Genomic DNA, 22,437 nt, shown 5'->3' with positions numbered 1-22,437 from the left:
TGCCTAGTTGGGTTTTTCTCAGGCAATGCACATCTAATGGAAAGTGAAAGTTGTAGTGGTACACTTCTTTTTGCTTTCTAAAATATGTTAATATTTGTAGAGTTTATAAATACCCAATCATGTATTTGCCAGCCCTTATGGGTTCTTACATATAGATTTCAAAGCATCAGATAACAAACTAGTGCTTCTGGAGGGAGCAAACTTTAGCTTCAAGTTGCTTGAGGAATTGCTCCCAGCAGTAAGTGATGGTGAAATGTTCTCATCACCAGTGCAGATGTAGACTAGTTGAGAGGAAGTGATCTGAGGGAACGTGTTTCCACACTGAGGACATAGCAATGGGAAGAAAATAACTGAGGACGTGGTTTGAGAGGGATACTTTTTTGTGTGTAGCAACTATTTCACATTTGATTTTCGTCAGTTACCTTGGATATAGTTTAGAATGATCTTGGATTTAATGATCAAGTGCAGTGAATTTTAACTCTTTCAAGCATTTAATTTTTCCTTAGTAGATTCCAGTGCAATAATGTGTTCATGTATAGCCCATTTAAGTGTTACTTATTTTTGAAGTCTGTGGCATGGCAATCCTTCAACTTCATGTTGGGAGAGTTCCCAAGTCAGGATGTGAGAGAGTGCACCAGGGACTTTTCTCAAGGTGGCCTAGAGCTGCTCTGGGCAGATTGGGGCAATTTGTGATGGACTTGGAGTAAAGAGAAGATCAGATGTTCTTTTTGCTGCTGCAAGAGGGAAGAGGAAATACGGAGATCCAGTGCTGGCACGCAGGGAGTTGGGCCCTATCTGAAGGAGGACAAAGTCAGGTTTGCAATACAAATGAGAGAACCCCCAACAAGCTCCAGTCTGTGGTAGAGAAAGACTGACTCTGGATATGTCTTCTGTAAAGCAGAAGGTGCTGCCTCTTGTCACCTTTCCTCTGACTTGCTTTCCAAACCCACAGTGTGCCCTCTGGAAAAAAAGGCTGAGCATCTGATATCTGAGCATCTTAAAGTATAAAATATACCAGCATGTGAGGTGAAATGGATAGGGCTGGGCATTTCTACACTTGCATACTGCCAATATTTACTAAAGGCAAGATCTGGATCTTATTAGAACAAGTGGGAGTGGAGTGGGTTTTTTTCAACCTGGAATTTTATTGATTACCCAGAATAGAAATTCTTGCATAAATGAAGAGCAAGCTTTAAAATCTTTAGACATACATTTTGTAACTTTTTGCCCGATGGGCATTTTATAGCAAAATAATAGTTCAAAATTAAGGTCCTTAATTAACAAGTAAAGAACTGACCCGATGCCAGCAGCAACTGAATCACTAATATTTTAGGCCATCTGTTGTAGAATTGTCAGATAAGTCAGAATTTGACATTTTACTCCCTCTATACAGATAATTTTTGTCTAGATCTTGACACAGAGAAGCTAACAAACTCAATCCAGATATGCAACCCTGTCAGATAAAACAAAAGCACATGTACTTTTGGTCTATTTTAAGACTTGATTTTTCAGAGGACAGTTTTTCATTTGTTTTTGAACTGTAATATAATTGCAAATACACTTGTCTTGGAGTGTTGAACTCCTGATGTTATTCATTCAAGCAAGAGACATTTATGTTTTCAAATCTAATTATGCATTGGGAAAGCTATTCTTCAATTATATTGAAAATAATCAGGAAAAGATTGCAGGGTCTTTATCTTTTGTGGGCAGTCTTTGAAATACTGGAGAAATAATACCAGCAGTCAAAGCAAGGTTAGCATTTATCTATCCTTGATAGAAATTAGTGCCCCAGTTCGCATGTTTTTTCCATAGATTTCTTACCTCAACTGAGTTTAATATAGTTTTACCTGGTTCAAAATTCCTTTATGTACAATAAATGAAAACGTGAAGGTCGGTGTTTATCATGAGACCGTAAGATGTACTCTGCATTCTTGGTTCTTTACATATGAAAATCCGATGGTCATGCTGCAGACCACTGCTTTTGGTTTAAGCCTATTTGTTTTAAGAGGGTTTTGAAAACAAAGACTTACTTTGTTGGCTACTTCTTTGTTGTCTCACTCAGTGAAAAATACTGATTAAAATACAGATAAAGTTGCAATCATGTGAATAAAAGGTGTCAGAGGTGTGTAAGTGAAAATAGATTGGAAATAAGAAGCTTAACAATATCAATGGTGAGAATCGTGTTATTGTTTGAAATTATTTCATAAAATTTGCATAGATATGCTGAAATAGTCCTCAACAATTTTGCAAACTAAATCCAGTTGAGTCATAGAAAAATACATCATTTATTCCTTACTTTCTTACTTTTGGGGAGGCAAAGACGGAAGTGTGTCAGTTTTCAGCAGCTCGACTGAAAAATAAAGTAGCTGCATATATTTATAAAACTTTTGTTGCTTACAGTTATGTATACTTTGTTACGATGATAAAGTTAGTGAGGCAATCTGTCTACTGTTGCTTTAATAATGAAACAGCTCTTAATGTACGGGGTGTCTTTGAAAAGAGATGAAAAAATTCAAATTTTGGTGGTATTGCTATTCTTGACTCAGTAGAATTAGTTGAAGTTATTTCACTACTTCTTGCTTTTAATAGGTAAAACCAGAATATTTCAGCAAAGAGCTTTGAGGACTAAGCTTCTATTCTGATGGTTTTGTTCTATTTAAAGTTGTTTTCTTGAGTCATAAGATCTCTTACAGGATTTTTTTGGCATCACTGCAGTTTTAACCATACTTCAGATACAGTTTAGTAAGGTTGCCACAACCTTCTTTCAGCCATGGATTCCTGTTACAATGCTCTTTGCATTTGGTCTGGTGGCTGTTGACCTCTTGCGTATTTGAGTTGCTCATATTATTTTGGCTCAAGTGACAGTTCATGGAATTTGGGGTTAGGCAACCTGGAGATCTCTGTAAAGGGATAGCAGATATTCTTTCCCACGTAGAATGGGTCAGCACACAATGTAGAATATATTTTCAGAGTTTGAAAGTAATTTTTTTTCCTACTTCCTGTAGAGTATTACAATTAATTACTATGCAGGCTGGAGAGGAATTTAATGGAAGTGTAATACTAGCATCTCCTAGTATTTCTTTTGGAAGGAGGATTGGGATTGTCTCTTCTGAAGATTGTTTTGATTTTGCTACTTAGAAAAGCTGCTTTTGTTTTTTGTCTGCTTTGTTTTCTAAAGACAGGACAATATCATCTGGCTATTTAGGTTCTAATATTAAGCTTTGAAACAGTTTTGAGTGTTTTAGTGGAGATACTAATGCTGTGAAAGTGAGGGAGAAGAGGCAAATGGTAACCAGTTCTGAATCACTTCCACACAGGTTCCCATATTTAAAAGGGGAACCAGAGTTTCATTCTGTTCTTATGTCTCCTTACAGAGAACTGAGTTGATGATCCAGGCAGTCTGCTGGGCTTAGGAGCTTTGTTTTCCTAGCAGTGTGCCTGAAAACCACAAAGGAGCAAGGAGGAGTAAGTGATAGTCGATGGAGAGTTCAGGAGTCATCTGGAGGAGGAGGTGAGGAAGTTGTAGTGAGGAGAAGAGAGGACAGCAAGTATTGTGGAGCTCTAAAAATAAGGAGAATGTGAAACGCTAGGGTTTCCCAGCTATGAAAAGCAGATTCCAAAACCAGTTTTTTTGCACAGTGTGACTCCTGCAGATCTTCTGATGAGTACCCTTTATGAGTAGTATTTTTGGCGTAGTTGGCCTGCGGAAGAGCTATGAACAACTTGGACTGCTGACAATCAAAAGTAGCACAGTGAGTCTTTCATGGAAGAAATCTCTTTTTCCGCCTGGATGCAGTACTGCAAAACTCTGCTTTTTTTTCCCAGGTACTCTGATTCCAGCTAACTATCATACGTTTGACATTACTGGAGGAGCTCATAGTCAAGCAGAAATCAATAGGAAGTTCATCTAATTTATGTAAATTTTTATATAACCCTTTTTAAAAGTCAACAGGATGGCAGAATGTGCCTTGGAAAGCCGCACAGGGCACTACTGAGGGACCTGCTGATGGGTGGTGAGCAGATGTTCCTCACTCTTGGTGACAGTGTGGCATTCTCATAGGCGAGGATTGTCATGCTTCTGTCTGACAGAAGATCAATACACTAAAATGGTTCAAGAGTTTCTTGATAAAGCATATTCAGTATATAGTGACACAGTGGTGTGCCACCACCACACCTATTCCCCAAGGAGTCCTATGAGGAATAATTCTTATTTCAGTTGTAGTCATCTGCCTGATGACTGGTTAAAAGGTTTGAGGATGTGAACTTGTGGCTTGGGTGCTGGATGTAATGTGCAATGCTGCTTTTCTTGTCTCATATCTTCAACTTTCATCCAGAATTAAGGAACACATTTCTTGAGAAATGCAAACTACTTTGTCCATGTCTAGCTTTCAGTCTTTTTACATTTTTTTTTTAAGTCTCTACTTAGTTTTTTGAGAGAATATTATATTCACAGCTTTGGCCTTATCTTCAAGATGTAAAATGTTATGCACTTCAGATAGTTTAAAACTTTTAGATAAAACCTGCCCTCTTCAGTAACAGGAGCATTCTAATTAATCAAGAAGAGTTAACCTTCAAGTTAATATGGGCTGGAAATTTTATTTGCTAGTGTAGCGTAGGACTGAAATGAATTTCCATTAAAGACTATTATGGTCTTATCACTTTCCAGACCTGCTGCCAAGTGCACTTCTTGCTTGATCTTTCTTCTGTAACAAGATACAAAACAACATATATGTTCAAATAAGGAAACTAAATATAGCAGGCTGCATGTACAGATCTCTTCCCAGATATGAGAGAGATAAACTGTGAAAATTTATAGTTGCACTAGTTATATTGCAGAAAGATGCTGAGATACGATGATGAATGTAGTTGCACTAAAACCTTTTTGGAATAAAACAAAATAGCTTGTTGCATTTGGACGGACTTATTATGCCAGGGTTTTTGGCATACATAATGTAGGGGATATTGCATCCTGACATGAGCATGAAGAAGCTTTCTAAGATTTCGAACTCTTACCTAATGATTTCAGTGCATGAAAATAAAATTGCCAGTTGGTCCCCTCTTGCAAATTTCAGAATTGTTTTACAGTAAAGATAAAGTAGTTTTACATTGAAGTGCATCTTGAAAACCAAGCAAGCTGCTGCTCTGTGACATTGGAGAGCTCTTGAATGTGACTTTTGAATGTAGAGATAAAGAACACAATTCTGAGATTTTAAAGGTCCTTTCTCTTGAGAGGGACTACATCTCACCACAGTGTAAATAGAAGAGGGGAAAATCCAGTTTAAAAACTATACCTCCTGTATAAGTCTGAAAAGTGAATTTTGCAGAACTCTATAGTGAAGCAGTCTGTAATGACTCTAGTTCTCGACTCTGCCTTCCAGCTTCTGAATAAAAGAAAGAGCAGATGAGCTTATATGCTGGACAGAGACAAAACAATCAGTTTGGAAAATGTGTAGCATACGCTAGTGTTGCTTACAATATATTATATCATACGCAATTGTCAGTCAGAGACTAATGGTACTTTCAATTCTTTGTTTCCCCACACTTAAATGTGTTAACTGTATCCTAGTCACCAGCATTAATCTTCTACATAAGCAATTCCTGTAATTGCGATGGAGATTGCTTACAGAATTTAGCAAGGTGTGAAAATGCTCCGTACTACTGTGATTGAGATGGGAGTGTAGTTGGCTGGCAATTTCTTAATGAAATGTCATGTCAGGAAATGTCGATTGACACCAAAGCAAGGGGGAAAGAATTGCCAATTAAACAATTTTTTTAGTCAAGTATGAAAGTTGATTGCAGGAAGACAGTCAGTGATGCCTTGAAGGCTAGATAGCTGTTTCCAGGAGACCAAGGGTGAAGGAGCCACAGTGGAAAATAATCTGGTAGTTACACTTTTAGGTATTTTTTGTAGGGTTCAGTAGTATTTTTCTGGTTTGCCAAGTAGGTATTCTAATAGTTGTGTTCTTTATAGCTTCAGTTTACAGCACTTGCAAACTGGTTTTGATATGTAAAATTTAACACTCTGGTGTGGTTCTGCAGCCATGGATGCCCCATCGCTGGAAGCGTCAAGGCCAGGCTGGATGGGGCTTTGAGTGATCCGATGTGGTGGAAGGTGTCCCTGCCCACAATGGGGTTTTGGATGAGATGGTCTTTAAAGATCCTGTCCAACCTAAACCATTCTGTAGTTTATAGGACTGTAGGTAAAGGTGCAAAGCTTGGCAGAGATGGCTTAAATTAAAACACAAAGGGTAATACTTCTAAAGTTAATGGAAATTGTCACTTGTTTACTCTCTTGTTTTATATTACCTTATTTCCAAGTTTTGATTGCTTAGTAAGGAGGGAAATCATGTTGCCAGGATCTATGTTACATTTGATTATTTTTAAGTATCTTTTTAACATTGATGTCTGGAAATGCGGAGTAAATGCACTTGATACTTACTGGTTTACTATTTTTAGGTGGTGGAAGTTGTCTTCTCATTAAACTGGGAGAAAGCAATGGTCCAGCATTTTTACAGCACTAAAAAAACCCCCACCCAAACACATGTAATTTATATATGTCTATGTACAAATTTTTAAAAATACATTTGTAATTTATGTGCTACTAAAAAATGTAGTTTTACCAGGACACCTAAGTAAGCAATAGATGAATACCCAGACCAGATATCTTTTATTCTGACTGGAGTGAGTTGCCATAATCTGAAGAGTAGGAGCTATAGCAGCAAAACTTTATCCTTGATATTTTCTGTCTTTGACCAGAGCATAAATGGAAACAATTTCTGGAAGTTTAATCAGTCCAAGTGTCTTTTTTCTTTTTTTCTTTCTTCTTCTAGTAATTGAGGAAAAATTATAATATCCGCAGTAGTTAATTGGTTAAACAGTTAAAATTCCATTCTTAAGCTCTATAGTGTGTATTCTAATTAACATGAAGTATTACAAGATGAATTTATACTTGTCTTAAAAATGCCTTACATGAAGGATGTCAGGTGTTTCCAACCTAGGGCTGTAGTACTGCACATCTTGAAAATATGAGATACTAGCTTTTTGCATGAAAAAGTTACTACTGATACTGCTGGTGGTACATTGCTTCCACAGGGTACTAATATGGGAAACTAAAAATATGGCCAAGAATCTTATTTGCCCTAGGAATAAAGTTATTTCACTGAAATAATTAAGTATAAAAGTGATTTTGAAGAAATGAGGTGCAATCATAACTTTTAAATATCTGAGTTTACTGTTCAAGTGGAAAGTATACAATCTCAAAAAATGTTTTCCCAGTACTTAACATGCTTTCTTACAGTAGCATGTGTGCTCATATACAACATACTAGGCTTTTTGGGGCAGAGGTAAAACCAATGCAGGTCCCACAGTTCGTTTTCTAAACTTAATCAGCCTTTACTAACTTTCTAGTCTAAATGTCTTCAGACTTGATTTCTTACTCACTTTCAGCATATAGCTTCTTTCTTTTTTCCACACCCTTCCTTTTCCACTGAACAAGGATATATTAAATCAGTAGTTTTAATCTGTAGAGCACAGGTTTTTGGACATCCATGGGGTACTTGCAACAGTAGGAGATCTGTGACAGACGAACTAGTTTCATATGTGGAGTACACACACAGTCCATGTGCCTGGCATTTTGATGTGGGTTTGTGTCTGTCTTAGAGAAAAAAAAAAAAAGCGTCAATAAATCAATAAAAGGTTAAAAGTAATCTTTTCTCCCTGCTGATTTGAATCCTTGCTAGCAATGGAGATTCATGAAATGTACCAGTAATTGTTTCCTTTCCTAGAGAATTCATTAACGGAGGCATTAGCCTTTTCTATTGTCATGAGTGATGACTAATATTTTGCATCCTGTTATGCTCTCTCAGGTGCATTAATATATTAAATACATATTATTAATCTTGAGTTTCTGATTCAAATGATGAAAACCTTGTGTTTTGAATTATTTTCTGTAGGGGCAGTTCAGTTTCACTGCTGTTGTTTCTCAAAATTCCTCAGATTTGGTTTCATTCATTTACACAGTTACTGTCTCTTATATCCAACTCTCCAAGAGGGAGGGAGGCTTTCATCTGTTCAGCCTTTTCAGAAAAAGTTGAGTGGAGATAGACCTTCGTTCAATTTAATTTTCTTTCATTTCAGACTTCAAAAAATACGGAAGTGATTACTTCGACACTGATCTAACAACCCACTTACTTGCAATTTTAAAATGGTTTTCATTTGGGAGTTTTAAAGTGCTTTGTGAAACAGTAGGTACCGCAGTATCTCTGTACTCTGTATGTGTGTGTTGCTTTACAAACCAAACTGATGTGAATCAAATATGGAACGCACCCACTGGGTTGTGTGTCTCAGGTCTGAGAGGAAGAGGCAAAGCTGGGCATTCAACATGTGAGTGAATCAGATTCATAATCTCAGAAAGACCACACCAGTCTCTTCATTTTCATTTCGTTTAAACCTGTTCATGGGTAAGACTGAGGCTTGTCACAATGCCAGTCTTTCTGAAGAAGCTTGTGCTGAATACCTGAAATGAAGTTTTTAGAAATACTGTTTGAGAAGCATAGCTGTAATGTTGCTCAGTGAGCCAGTGTTTTCTGACAGAAAGGATTTATTTTTAATTTTACTTAAAATGGAGGTGTGTCAGGTAGGTAGCCATTAATAATTTTCTAATCATAGTTTGAGCTTCTGAGCAAAGCTTTATTCGTGACCTAGAAATCTGAGTTAGCAGAGATGCTTCCCATCTGTCTGTAGTTGTACACATCTGCAGTAATACATTTTCAGTAGTGAGTAATTTTTGGCTTGTGGACAGATGTATAATGGAGAGAGAATGCTACTAAGGAAAAAAAGCCTTGGGAAAAAAACCCTTATGGTAAAGACAAATATCTCATAAGAAGCTTATAATGACAGAATTACTATTGCAACTTCTACTGTTTTCTCCATGTTCCCTGTCAAAAACGTCATTTTTATAATCTTGTGCCATAAAAATAAGTGTTTATGATGATCAAATTACTGCATTACATTTTGGAAGATCTTTTACTTGGTACTAAAGTAATTTGATTAAAAACATTGAATAGTACAAAATATTTTTTCACAATGTTAAAAAATAGTGAACAATAGGTCAAAAACCTGTATGCTTTGTTTCTAATCACATGCTGATAAGGGGCATTCTCGGCCTTATTTTGAACATTTTTATCAACAGGGGAAAAAACCCTTCACTGATAAATATAGTAAAGACTGCTGATGTGAATAAAAAGAAAGATGGAAATGCTGCAGAGCAATCAAGCTTGCATTGATAAGCTGTACTCTATCAAACTGTGTTCAAATTTTAGATCATAAATACAGAATGAGAGACTGTTGGCTGTACTCACGGGGCAGAGAACGCCATCCTAAAAAGAAGTGACTTTGTAGTGGTGACAAATAAACTGCTGAAGCAAGTGTAAAGTCTTTTCATCTTTGGTACAGTCCCAGAATGTATCTGAGGACTGTGAGAGAGAGCAGTAGAGGTTCTTCTGCCTTGGACATTGATACAACTGCTCCTGCAAGGCTTTGTCTTGTTCTAGCACTTGCAGACCAGTACTTCAGTGACTTGCTGCTGAATTTATGGATGCAAAAGTCTGACACAATTTAGGAGCAGAAACATGATGTTCTAGGGGTGTCAAGGAGCTTGGTCTCTTCTGCAGGTAGATCAGGGGATGCCTAAGAGGTACCTGTGTAAAGAACATAAAGTTCTTCCATCTGCCAGGCAAAACTTTAAGAGAATCTGATGACTGGAATTCTAAGCTAAGCTTACAATTAAGCAAAACCAGCCATAATAAAGGACACTTGTTGCTAGAAGAGCTTACCGTGTGCTGTTGTGAAGTCTATGGCACTAGCAGTTTTTACTTAGGATGATTTTCTAGTAGTCTCTTAAGATCTATATTGGAGAGGCTGTCAAACCTGATTGCAGCAGTATCTTTTAGGCATAATGGTACTAAGTCGTTTCAGTTTTATTTTGTGTTAGGATGGTTTTTGTGCATCCCTGAGAGCTGTGGACCTCACCTCCTGCATGGCTGGGTCAGTATGTGTTGTAGTATATCCTTAGATGTAGTTTCCTAAGAATGTGAGGTGTGCCTGTGTGTTGGAAGGGACTTCAGGCGCATCTGTCTTGTGTTCTGTCTCCAGGAGTGGACAATAGCAGATGCTTAAGGAAAATATCAGTTTTGCTGTGCTCCCGCTCTTCATGAGGCATCTCATTTCATTGCAACTGTTGGATGCTGAGGTAAACAGACATTTGGTCATTGTAACAGTAGTGCAGCGGTTGCTGTATATGGGAACAAAGCAAGCATGCCGTGACATTTTTCTTGCCTTTGGTATTTACCAGCTTATGGATTTCTGACCTGGGTTTGCATTGTGGCCATTATTGTCAGTGACCACTGATGGGTTTTCCATAAACTTGTCTAATTCCTTTTAAGAACCACTTAAAGTTTTGGCATCCACAAGACCTGTGACACCAGATTTTACAGTTTAATTACATACTCCGTGACAAAGCTTTCTATTGTTTCTAATATGCTGGGTTACTATTTCACTGTGTGCTACCTATACGTTGAATTGAGACATGGTGCATATTTTATATGTATTTGTTGTATTCCCCACAGTCGTGTCGTCTTCAGGCTGGGGAGTACCAGTGCATTTCTTGTTGTCCTTTTTCAGCAAGCTGTTCTATGCCTTGGACCGTACTTATTGCCTGCCCTAGCTCTTTTTAGAGTTCTCCCATCTTTTTTGAGATAGATGCATCTTAGATTTAGGTAATGCCATTATAATGCTTGGGGTTTAGTCCTTTTTTGAACAGTATTTAAGATTCTTTTTGGTGTCTAATTCAGTAATTACTTCACTTTTGTGATTAATTTATTGATCTTGAAGCTCCCTGTACAGTTTCTCTTAGACTGTACTGACATCTAATGGTAAGGCAAAGTGGCTTAACCACGCTTAATGGCAAGATAAATTGTCTGACAGGCAAATACAATTATATATTTTCTTTTTAATTCAGTATTAGCTTTTGTAATACAAGATGGAATAACTTCAACTTCTGCACAGAAAATCTGACCTAATACTTTTTCTTCTGGCAATTAATCTTTTTGTTCTGCTCTTTGGGCCACACTTATTTTTAAATGTAATTTAAAACTTTGCAAGAGTCATTTTGAGTATGGTGAAGATGATGTGATGGTTTTATAATGCAGAAGTTTTAAGTATAATTCACAGTATCTTCAGAAAAGGAGAGCAGCATGAAATAAAATGTAAGAACGAATGCAGTCCTGCAAAATTTTAGAATAGAATGTTCTAGTGTTGTTGTAGCAGACTTATTATTGCTGCATTTTGAAGAAACATGCAAACAAAAGTCTTTATTCTCTTTTTCTCATCCTCCTATTTGAGGTTCCTCTGTATTTTTAATCGGGCATTTTTCAAAGTCCTAATGAGAAGTACTGTTGAACAATCCGTTCAGACTTTAAAAAGAAAAAAAATATTCAGATATTAATCTTAAATTTATATTCTATGTTTAGGTGTAGTACACTAACTTCAGCGAGATGTAACTATCACCTAATTTCCATTATGAACCACCTGTCCTCTGACCCAAAATTTTTATTTTATACAGAACCAATGCTGCTGCTGACATTAGAAATGTTCAAGTATAAGTTGTAGACCTTTTTCAAGTACAGTGTTTCTTCTACATAATCAGGTTTCTTTTTCCCTTTCTCAGAATTAGAGCCCATCTTTTGCCATTGCTTCAGTAAGTTGACTTTTTGGTATGTTAATGTATTGTTGCTTTTATTTGAACACTAAGATGATTTCTCTGACTTAGCATTTTTACATGTCATTTTGCTTTCTGCTGTTTATCAACTTGATACTATCCTCTCTTTTGCTAAACACAAGATACTTCGTTTTGTACCTCAGAAATACTTTGAAATTCACATAAATTTGCATTTCTCAGTAATAGCTTTCTTGTGGTCTAAGTTGTGTTCAGTATAGGTTGTAGCCCGCCCTTTTCCTAAAAAAGGGAAAAATCTGAAACTTAACTTTTAGGGAACATCAATAATTGTTGTAGAGTGAGTAATTCTTATTTCTGGGTTGTGCATTGAGTTACATTTGCAGAAAAGCTTCCTATGTCATGCTTTGGGAAGAGCGAAGTCCATTATTCTAGAGTGTATGGTTTAAAATTGTAGTCTGGTGCTGGTCTTTAGCTGCACAAGCTGGGGGACTAGTTGTGGCACAGAATATCTCAGATGCTAGGAATATCTGACATCCAGCCATGAAACTGGCATGCATCCTGTCAGTCCTTGTGGTCATTTCGCTGAAGAGGTATTCAAACATCAATGGGAGAAGGGAAGAGAGACAAAAAAACCCTCAAACTCTTTTGTTTCTCGCCTGTTCAGGTAAACAAATGTGAGGTAAGGTATTTACATTGGTGATCATATGGTTGCAACAGTAGTCATTGCAGAAGGCATCCTTCTGCCTGGTGAGCAGCCCCAGTTGCCTCGAGTACCCCATCCAACTCATGAATGACTCTGGCTGTTTTACCATGAAATCTTAGGTATGGTTGACTTGAACATAAGAAAGAAATTTTTCATGATGAGGGTGGTGAGACACTGGAACAGGCTGCCCAGAGAAGCTGTGGATGCCCCATCCCTGGCAGTGTCCAAGGCCCAACTGGATGGGGCTTGGAGCAACCTGGGCTAGTGGAAGGTGTCCCTGCCCATGACAGGGGAATTGGACTAGATAATCTGTTTACCATCTGAAACAAAGTTACTGCAAAATATGTAATTATTTAGGATAATTAAAATGTTTATAACAAGGAAAACAACATTTTCATTATAATTACTTACTTCTGCCAGGGCTGTGCAGAATGGCCATTTCAACGCTTATGAGGTGTCATGGAAAATACAAATCTAATCTATTTGGGTGGGAGGGAAAGAGAAGCAAAGTATTAGTCTGGATTTTCTTGGAAATCTAATTTTTGAAGTCCTCAAAACCTGATGGCAATAGAATATGGAATATAAACTTATAATTTTTCTTATGTAGCTTTATATTATACTTTTTGAAAGTTGATGGTAGAAAGAAAAAAATATTTCAGTAACTCAGTATAGTTTCAGACCAAAGAGCATATATTAGAATGAGTAAATTAAATGAAGGTTGAGATTCCCAAGGGTAACATGAAACCTCATGACCTTATTCTCGATGTGTTAGTGATCTAGCAGTTTGTTCTGTGAATTTCATTTCTGTTTTGATTTTCTTATGCTTCATCATTTGATTTGGGTCGTCATTTGATTTTATTTGACTGACAGCGAGGCAAAGGTAGAAATCAGCCTTTTGCTATTCCTAGCTGTATAGGTAAAAGTCTGTGCTCAGAAGAGTTTATAGTTTGAATCTTTTTGCTAGTGGGCTAACTAATCTGAGGTGATGCATGATATGCTTCACAGTTTTTCTGGTGGGCTTTCCCCACCTGTTCAGATTCAGTGGAAACATCATCTGGTCCACACAAACTTGTTAGACTGATGCAAAGGAAATGGTTCTGCACTGCATGTTGCAACCTTTTGGGTTTGAGGGGAGTTCTTCCCTAATAATTTAAGGTTTGTCTCAAGCTACAAGCATGTGTATAATTTACTGGTTTGCCTTGTTAAAAAGAATTAATTTCTCAGTCTGCTTCCTTTTCCTGCTCTCTCTCTGGAAAGCAGATTGTAGGTTTTGAATGGGCCTTCCTTCAAATCATCTCCCTTGCAGCTGATGTTTATCCTTTACTCCATTACCATTGTTACCTGTTTTGAAAACTGAAATCAGAGTTGATTTATTTACTTATCATTCCTGTTTTAGCCTGTAGGATTTTCTCACACTCCTGTAAAAATGTTGGAGATTCCTGATTCCCTTTTCCTTTTATCTTGAAGTCTCAGGAAGTGTGAAGGTCTTCCTTTCTCAAGAAAGAGCTAAATGCCTCAGATTGCAATACACAGAGGCGGTTTCTTTAAAAATATTTTTAAACACTGGAATCATCTGCTTAACTGAGGAAAAAAATCTAATGGTTTTCAGCAGTGTATATTTTCATCTAAAATTTATACTGCTTAAAAGAGTTGTTTACATTGAGTGTATCTCGGATGGCTTTGTAGCTAATACTTGACATATATGATAAGCAGTATGTATTCTTAAATCACTTGGATTCTCGCTTTATCATAAGTATTGAACTACAGAAGTCTGATCTTAAATACCATTTGGTATTTTGTGTTCTGATTTTTAATTCATTAGGCAGTGTGCTTGTATTTTTAGTGAATTTCTCAAATACAATTATTCATGTTGTGGTTTAGTAATTGCAGTAACTAATGCTCCCATAATTATAAGGCTTTTGTTTTGCTAGGAAATACTTCCCATATCATCATCTTCTCTTTGTGTTAGAACATGAAGTATAAAAAAACTGTATGAGGGTTAAATTTAGAACTGTGTTAACATGTTAATTTAATTTTTTGCTCAAAAATGTTTTATTTTGAAATTTATGACAATGTTTAAAAGAAAACTACTTGATCTGGTACACTTTGAAGCTACTGTAGACAGATAGAAAACATCTGGTGACACTTTCAGTGGTAGGTCAATAGTTACAGATGTTTGTTTTTTTACAGCTGTCATCCAGCTTTGTATGTAGAATGACTACACTGGAAAAATCTTTTGCTGAATGAATAAACAAAGCGGCACAAGGATGCTAGCAGGCATATATGTTTCTACAAGATGGGAAATTAAATAAGCTATAAAAATTTAAACCATGACTGGTATTTAAAATGTTCATTGTACTGTAGTTTTTCTTATCCTCTAGATCTTTCTATGTGATAACTGAAGGAAGTAGATTATAAACCAGAAGTGATAAGGGAATTAAAGACTGGTTTAGGACTCATCCTCCACACAAGTTTGGGGTGTTGGCTTAAGCAAAGGCAGGTGGCTATATAGCTGGCTTCTAAGGTTTTAAAATGCACATTAGGTTTGATGCAATGCTTGTGCAATCTTAGAGCCATATTCAACACTGAAGAATGTTGTATTATATAAATAATGTTGGAAAAAGTAATAGAAAATTTCTAAAATGGTAACATTCTTTTTGTTTTTTTAAAGAGAAAATACTGGGCTTCTTCATTCTTCATCAATTTTTTTTTTTCCCATTCATGATGGGAGGTTATATTCAGCTGGGAACAGACATGGAAAACAGGAGAAGAATCTTGAATTTGAGGATAAAAAGTGTGGAGGGAAAGTGACGCACAGGATAAGGCTGAATAAAGTGTTAAAAGCATGATGAGTGTTGCACATTCACTCCATTTTTAAATGAAAATAAACACAAAGAAAGGAACTTTGATAAAAGTCCAAATGTGCCAAGATGGTAAAGATACCTATTTTAATGCAAATTTGCAGTTCTTAATATTAGAAATATTTTTATCATTTCACCCGGAGTGCATGAATCTTCATAATATGTTGATGCAATTTGCCTATGGTTGTAGAAAAGTTTAGCCTCTAAAAAGATACAAGCAGATTTCCAGGTTCAGTCACTTGTAAGGACATTTAATGCTCTCCACTGATGTTGAAAGCTGTTGGGCAGGAATAAAAAGGAACAGGGAAGTGGATTATTTGGCTTGTTTTCATGTGCGCTGTGCTTGTAATACAGCATTCTCCGAGTTTCTTTCTTAAAGTCTACTGAGATATTTAAAGACAGCGGTGCTCTGATTCTGCTTTTTTAGACGATCTGTACTCTTAGTTTTACCCCATCCACTTGCTTTTGTGCATTTTATAATCTACCACTACGATTAGATTATTGTTGGGGGATTTTTTCTTCTCTTTCCCCATCCCCCCTTCCTGCTTCTCAGTGGTTTGGCTTAAAATGCAGACTGCTTGTTGCAATACCCTTACGCTGTCTTGCCCAGCTACATGGTATCTGAAAAGTGCTTAGTGGTATTTGCTGCCAAAGAGCTTGCCTAGTCATGCATAAACCTGCTTTAAATGCCATTTGGTTGATATAGACGTTGGCATTGTGTTGTCACCGTGATGCATTTCCTCCGGTTTGTGCTCCTTGAATAGTTTCCTTCAACTTTCAGGTATCAAACTCTGGTTTATTTATCATTGAAAGCTTAAAAGTTAAGAATGAAAAGAGGTTTTGTCTCTTGCTGTGAATGTTATGATGCGGAAGTGTGGCTTTCCAGTTTCATTCGGGGTGGACACATTTCTGTTGTTCTATGGAAATTCTGTACCTGTGCCTGCCTGAGATACCTTCTTCAGCTGGTGATGTGTTTAGTGAAAGGGTGAAAAGAGTATTTGAAAGTCAAAAGAAAACAAGCTGTCCTGGAGCATTTCTTATACTGGCTTGTTTGAGCTGTGCTGTGTGCTTTGCATCTCAACGTTTTTAGAAGGCAGTTTGTTGTGAAATATCACCTACCTAATAGGATTTAAGAACTTCATGTCTTTAATTATCTGAATTATTTATAGATCATTTTTCTGGAAAGAGGTGAAAAAATTTTCCATATTTTTAAAGTTTAAGAAGTTTATCTTTCTGTTCACAGGTGAAAGTAAGTTTATAAAAGACAGTAAGCATTTCTGATTTGTGGCTGGCTTGAGAAGACCATCACCAAGCTGTGTGGAGACGTTCTTTGAGCTTCCACTCTTATGTCTCTAATGGACAAACACAAAGTGAAGCGGCAACGTCTGGATCGCATATTTGAAGGTTAGACATTTCAATTTGTAATGTTAACTTTGTTAATTTCATGGATTGCTTATATTTCTGAAGACTGGAACTCTTCTCTTTTGGTCATTCAGTGTATTTTAGTTCAGTTGCAGTTCCTGTTGAGTTGATATTAACTCTGCACAAAGGCTTTTTTGGGGTGAAAAGAGACCTAGACAGATAAAAGCAATTAGTATGTGAACTCCATACTGTTCTACAGTTAAGTTTGCTTTCATCGTTGCATTTTATAACACTCTACCCAAACACTGTGAAAGATTGTGGTTTTATATAAAATAATAATAGTGAAAGGATAAGATGACCACGTAGTGTTCTCAAGGGTCTTTCTCTACAGGCTTACTTCATATAGATTGATTTAACAGCCTGTATCTAATCCTAGGAAGGCAGTAGAAAATCAAATTAAAAGAAAACACAAAAAAAGTCCCAAAGACCCCCAAACTTTAATGATTATTAGTAAAAATAGTCTGAATTGTAGTGAAAGGAGTGTAATCAGTTTGGTTAGTCATTTTACCTTAAGACACAAATGACCAAGTTGTATGTTCCAGGTATTCTTTGTTGATTTGCTTTTAGGGTTGGTGTGAAAGCAGTTTGAGGGAATAGGGAACTCTATTTTTAAGAGTATACTTGCATTACTTGGGCTAAATTAATTTTTATATTGGAATGTTAGCTTCTCCTTAAAAGGCAAGGGAATAGTTAATTTCTTTACTAACCCATTTTGATGTGATGGGAGAAAGTGTACAGACTCCTGGGCACATGGTCTCTACAGCATGCCTAATACTGAAGCAGTGAACTGCAGCTGAAACATTTGCTCTTCCATGCATTGGTCTTGAGACTTTTTTTCCTAGCAGCTGTGTTGGTGTAAGCAGTCCCTGGCAGCTGATTTCTGTCCTTGTGTTTTCCCCTTTCTTTGCGCCAATATGAGTGTAACCATATAACGAGCTAGATTAAGAAGATGACTCATACTATAAATAAACATTTTGTTGGAATATTTTCCATTTAGGTAAATTCCTCAGTCCAGGTCACCGTTCAGCTGACAAAGCAGTTGCATTAAAGGAAGGCAGTTGGAAAGGATCAACGAGGGGTGCTGGCACCACTTACCCTGACATAGCCAGAGAAAGGCATTTCTTCAAAGCATCAAAGGGTGCAGTTCCACATTTGGTTTAGATGATTAATCTCCTTGTTAGTCTCTTCTAAAACCAGCCAAGCCTGCTCATGATTGTCAGGTCCAAACTGATATTGTGTCCCACCTAGACTGGTTGGCCAAGTGGTCAGTTCGGTTGGCTCACTGGAGACTAATTCCAGCTCAGAGAAATGGGGATCTGGCAGCCGAGGATGGGGAATTTGGGAAGGCTGCCCCTCTTTTTGGGCAGCACTGCAGTCAGATCAGATGGAAATGACCTAGGAGCCTCGTGGTGCAGTGCTGCCAGTCTCAGGTCCTCGTCTTTGGGTCTCTGGATCTGACGCCTCAATAAAAAATGCAGAATGTTAGCTGCTTTTTTTTTTTTTTTTTTTTTTTTTTTTGCCTGTGTTAGTCACCCAAATTGGCAAATTTTGAGGAGGACTGAGAAACCTGTCCCTTTTGATGGCAGCCAGCAGTTAGATCTGCTCAACCCACTTTGTGGAACTGCAGCCTCCTTTTGGGTTTGTTATATTGATCAACAGGACAACTTAAGAAGAAAACAGTCTGTGATGATGTGGCAAGGAATGTTGTCAGGGAGAGAGGTGACAGACCATTAGCCACTGTGATGGTTTAAAATAGCTTCCCCCAGGCTCCGTGTTCACATCTGGTGATGCTGTTTAATCAACGCCTTTTGTCTGGCTTATTTTTCCCAGCCCTGCACAATTCACTGCATCATATGGTAAAATCTGTGCAGCCATGCAGTATAGGGAATTGATCCAGTTGAAAAATAATGTAGGAGAAAAGTTTTTTTAGTCACCTCTGCTTCCTAATCCCATTTTCGATATGCTAGACAAATAGCCATGTTGGAAAAATATAGTGGAAAGACCAGACAGAAGATGATCAAGAGGAGAGGCGGTGAAAAAATGGATATGGAAAAATGCTTGAAATTTTATGGTTACAGGAATCTAATTTGGCTCTTTAGTGTCCAAGCTGTATTCTGCTCTTCGAGTGTCTGTGTGCTCAAATGTTCTTTGAGGTTTGTAAACACATCTCTGGCTGATATTTTTAAATCACTCTCGCTGCAACTGTGTCAAGCTGGATAAAAATTAGGGGAGTGGTTTGTTTTGAAAAGGCTTTTCCTTACATATGGTCCTGTTCAGGTTTGAATATAAATGTACAGAGTTGTTCTGTGATATATGTGCCTTCCATAACACAACCTAAGTATTTCATATTTTTGAACTATGTGTAATGTTTTACAAAGCTCAGAAAGTGTAATGAGCTGTATAGCTATTAAAGGTGGTTTATCTTCTCAGTCAGCTTTTTTGTTCATCAGTTTGTGTATAGCTTCTCTTAACCTTTTCCCTCACAAAAGAATTATTTTTAAGATAAGTTTCCTTTTATTGCATGTTCCACTTAAAAACAGGATACAGTGATTTACTATTACTAACTAAATGTTTTTTCATAAATTGTTTAACATAAAAACTTGTGATGGGCAGACATTAATACGTTGTTATATCCATAAAGAAACACTGGTGGTGTGGTGGTCACATACAGCGTTTTGTTACTGTTCGTATTCCTGTTTGAGGAGGGGATGATAACGAGTTGAAATTCAGTTTCTGAAAAATTAGTGGTATGGGCCTGATTCACAAGATGCTTGTGTTGGGAGCCTGTGAGCAGGGCTGCACACAGCTTTTTCTGTGGAGTTTAATAGATTACCACAAATGCCCTTGTAAGTTAGATAACTGCATGTACAATATTATTTGAGTTGAACTGCTTTCCTGTGGCTTCAGGTAGTTTGCACACTTCCTTATAGTAACTAATCATGCAAATTAAGCAACAAATTGAACAGGCATCATTGGATTTACTATTACCTTGTGAGTTAACAATAGTGCGGTAGTAGTAGTACTAAATTTCAGTTGATACTCAATGCAGAAAAAAACCCAGATTCTATTACTTTGGGAGCAATTAGTTGTTTTTTAATGTAGCTGAGTAAGTAATTTTGTCTGAGGTACCTATGATTCCCTTCAGTGATTTCTATAATATGAAACAGTATTTGCTGCTAATCCTAAAGCTTGCAGTTATGTTTTCGTGCACATTTCAGAGGTCTCCCATTGAAGACTGTCTGTTGAAGAAGCCAGATATTAAATGCTAATCTCTAACTTCCACCAGTAGCTGTGAATTACACGTAGGCATAAAGGCATGATTCTAGGCACTCTGAGATGCTGACATTAAATTCACTTCACAAATTTATAAAATAACATTTAGCATTTTCCCCTTGAAGATAAATAGTATCAAAGCATGTGAAACATTAATTAGTTACTGATTATATTGTTCTTTGTCCCCCTCTCTACTGATGCTGGTGATTGCAAAGCGTAATTATAATAGTATACATTTGGCAGAACAGTTGGAAGTGTCACAGTGCAAAAATAAAACGTGTTCATTTTGTGGGTAATTTGAAAAATTCTAAATGTTTTTGGCATTTTGAAAAGTTGTTATCTCTAATTAAGGTATTATTGTACTTTATATTGTAACAAAACTGTAAACAATGCTGTGTATTTGCTTATATTCTAGGAATCTTTAATTAGATGTGTGTATGTTTTACTGACCATAGCTTGGAAGTTACCTTGGGGGTTTCTGACCTCTGTTGAATTTGCTGGGAGCTAATAGATGAACTAGGAAGGCAACAGAAGGTGGCTGCAGTCCAAAGAAAATTTTACTTTGTTTGAATCATCTGTAATTGGGCTCGATGAACACAGTGAATTTTCTCTAAATACATTACATCGTATAATATATAGTGCTCAGTCAGCCACTGCTTTTAGTGGGTTGCCAAGATGTAGAAAACTATTTAAAGGGGAGAGCTTAGGGACATTGGTGAAACTGGGAGGAGGAAAAGGGTGTTTCCTCTTACAGTTCTTCTTGCTTGTTTACACAGGTATTAGGGATTAAACTACAGCACAATACTGGAAATGTAACTGCAAAATTGTGAGAGTGACTTTTCCAGTTTGATGATTGCTTGAAAGCAGAAATTTCTTTCCAGAGCACCTCATATGTGGTATTTATAGCAAAGACTAGTGTATGCAAGTATAAGAAGTCTCTGAAGACCCTGTATGCCTCCAGACAGATCTTATGTTTTTCTAGTTCTGGTTTTGAGGAAGCAAAAAGCTTCTTGGCACACCTTTAGAGCTTCTTGACAATCATTTCAAGTTTCTTTTCCTTTTTATGCAGCACTGGTATACATCTTAAGGTTGTTATTTATGCACAGGTTGCCTCTTTCTTTTTAAAAGTGCTCAGAAAAAACCTTGAATTGTATTTTAGCTATTTTAACAGTGCTGCTTTATTACCTAAGAAGAGTCGGTCAAGATCATAAATTGGAAAAGAAAGTGCATATTAATGGGATGAATTTCTAAAATTTCAGATAAAATCTCTCATCTTTTGCTTTTATGAAGGGCAGCCTTTCTTTGGGAAGGTCTGAATACTGGCAAATACCCAAGTGTTATGCTCTTTGAAGGACAGTAAAAATGCAAAAGAAAAAAAAAAAAAAGAAAAAAGAATAGTTGCTTTTCAATAATATGGTCTAGGGTTTCTTTGCCTGTAAGAAAACATCTGTGTTTTTTTAAAACTTCTTTTTTCTGCTTGTGGTGCTACATCGCATGTGATTTAATAAGATGAATCCTCAGTTCACAGCTGATGTATTACACTGATGGTTCCAGGAGGAATGCAGCTATGAATTGAATTTGGTTTTCTTCTTTCCAAATGTATGAAGAAATCTTGAAATGCAGAGTGACTTAGTTTAAAAAATACATTTCTGATTCTTCCCCCCACCTGCTTGTGCATGTAATGGAGAGCTTGGCTTCTTAACAAGTGGAAAGTACCAAACTGACAAATACCAAGTGTTATTTCATGACCACTGATGGGGTCTATCTGGCTTGCTTAAACTGTCATTTGACCCATTGCAGTTGTGAAATTAGCAGTTAAGAGAAGTTTTCTGCATATTAATGAGGGAGATGGCCTACTTTGGCAATGTTTGGGTTTCCCCTGAATTTAAAAAAAGATTTTTACTGAACTTGGTATGTACTATGTAAGTTGATGTGTAAATAAAAGAAAGGAGGAATAAACGTTTCCAGGCAGTGAGTACACTTATCTCTTTCTTATGTAAAGGGGAATTGCAGATGTCCAGTTGTTTGGAAAATAAGCTGTCAATTAACTGACATCCAAATTTGAAAATATCCATGGTTGTCTCACTTGTTTCAGATCTCAAAGGAAGAAAGGAAATAATAAAACATGCAGACAATTGTAAATCATCTAGTACTTTATAGACTTTTCTTTTTGCGTGCTGATCTTAATGCTTGCCATGCTAAATATACCAAGTCTTTTTATAAAGGAGATTAATGGGCTGCCTAGTTGCTTGGTGTCTTTTTGACAGACTTTAGAAGGCTTATTGAAGGATTAGGGCAGCAGAGGGAGCTAAAAGATTCCTAATATTTTATCATTTGTTGTTTCGTAAGTGAATGTTGCTCCTTCATAAAGTAACAATTAACCTTCACAAAAATGTGATTTTCTAACCTGAAGTATGCCTTCAGCAAATAAATAAGGATTTTGA

General features: G+C 36.8%; 1 protein-coding gene across 4 annotated transcripts in view; it reads left to right on the top strand.

Annotated features, from left to right (window-relative positions):
• The window catches only part of CTBP1 (C-terminal binding protein 1), a 251,666-nt gene that overhangs the window by 41,171 nt on the left and 188,058 nt on the right, over positions 1-22,437 (top strand). For all 4 annotated transcript variants that reach the window (XM_040591847.1, XM_040591829.1, XM_040591880.1 and 1 more), the window contains exon 2: positions 16,542-16,702. In XM_040591847.1, coding sequence (XP_040447781.1) covers positions 16,645-16,702 — 58 coding nt within the window. In that variant the 5' untranslated portion in view covers positions 16,542-16,644. The remainder of the gene's footprint in view (positions 1-16,541; positions 16,703-22,437) is intronic.

The sequence above is a fragment of the Falco naumanni genome, chromosome 1 (genome assembly GCF_017639655.2).
Source record: "Falco naumanni isolate bFalNau1 chromosome 1, bFalNau1.pat, whole genome shotgun sequence".
NCBI lineage: Eukaryota > Metazoa > Chordata > Aves > Falconiformes > Falconidae > Falco > Falco naumanni.
This window is presented reverse-complemented; position numbering and strand designations above follow the sequence as displayed.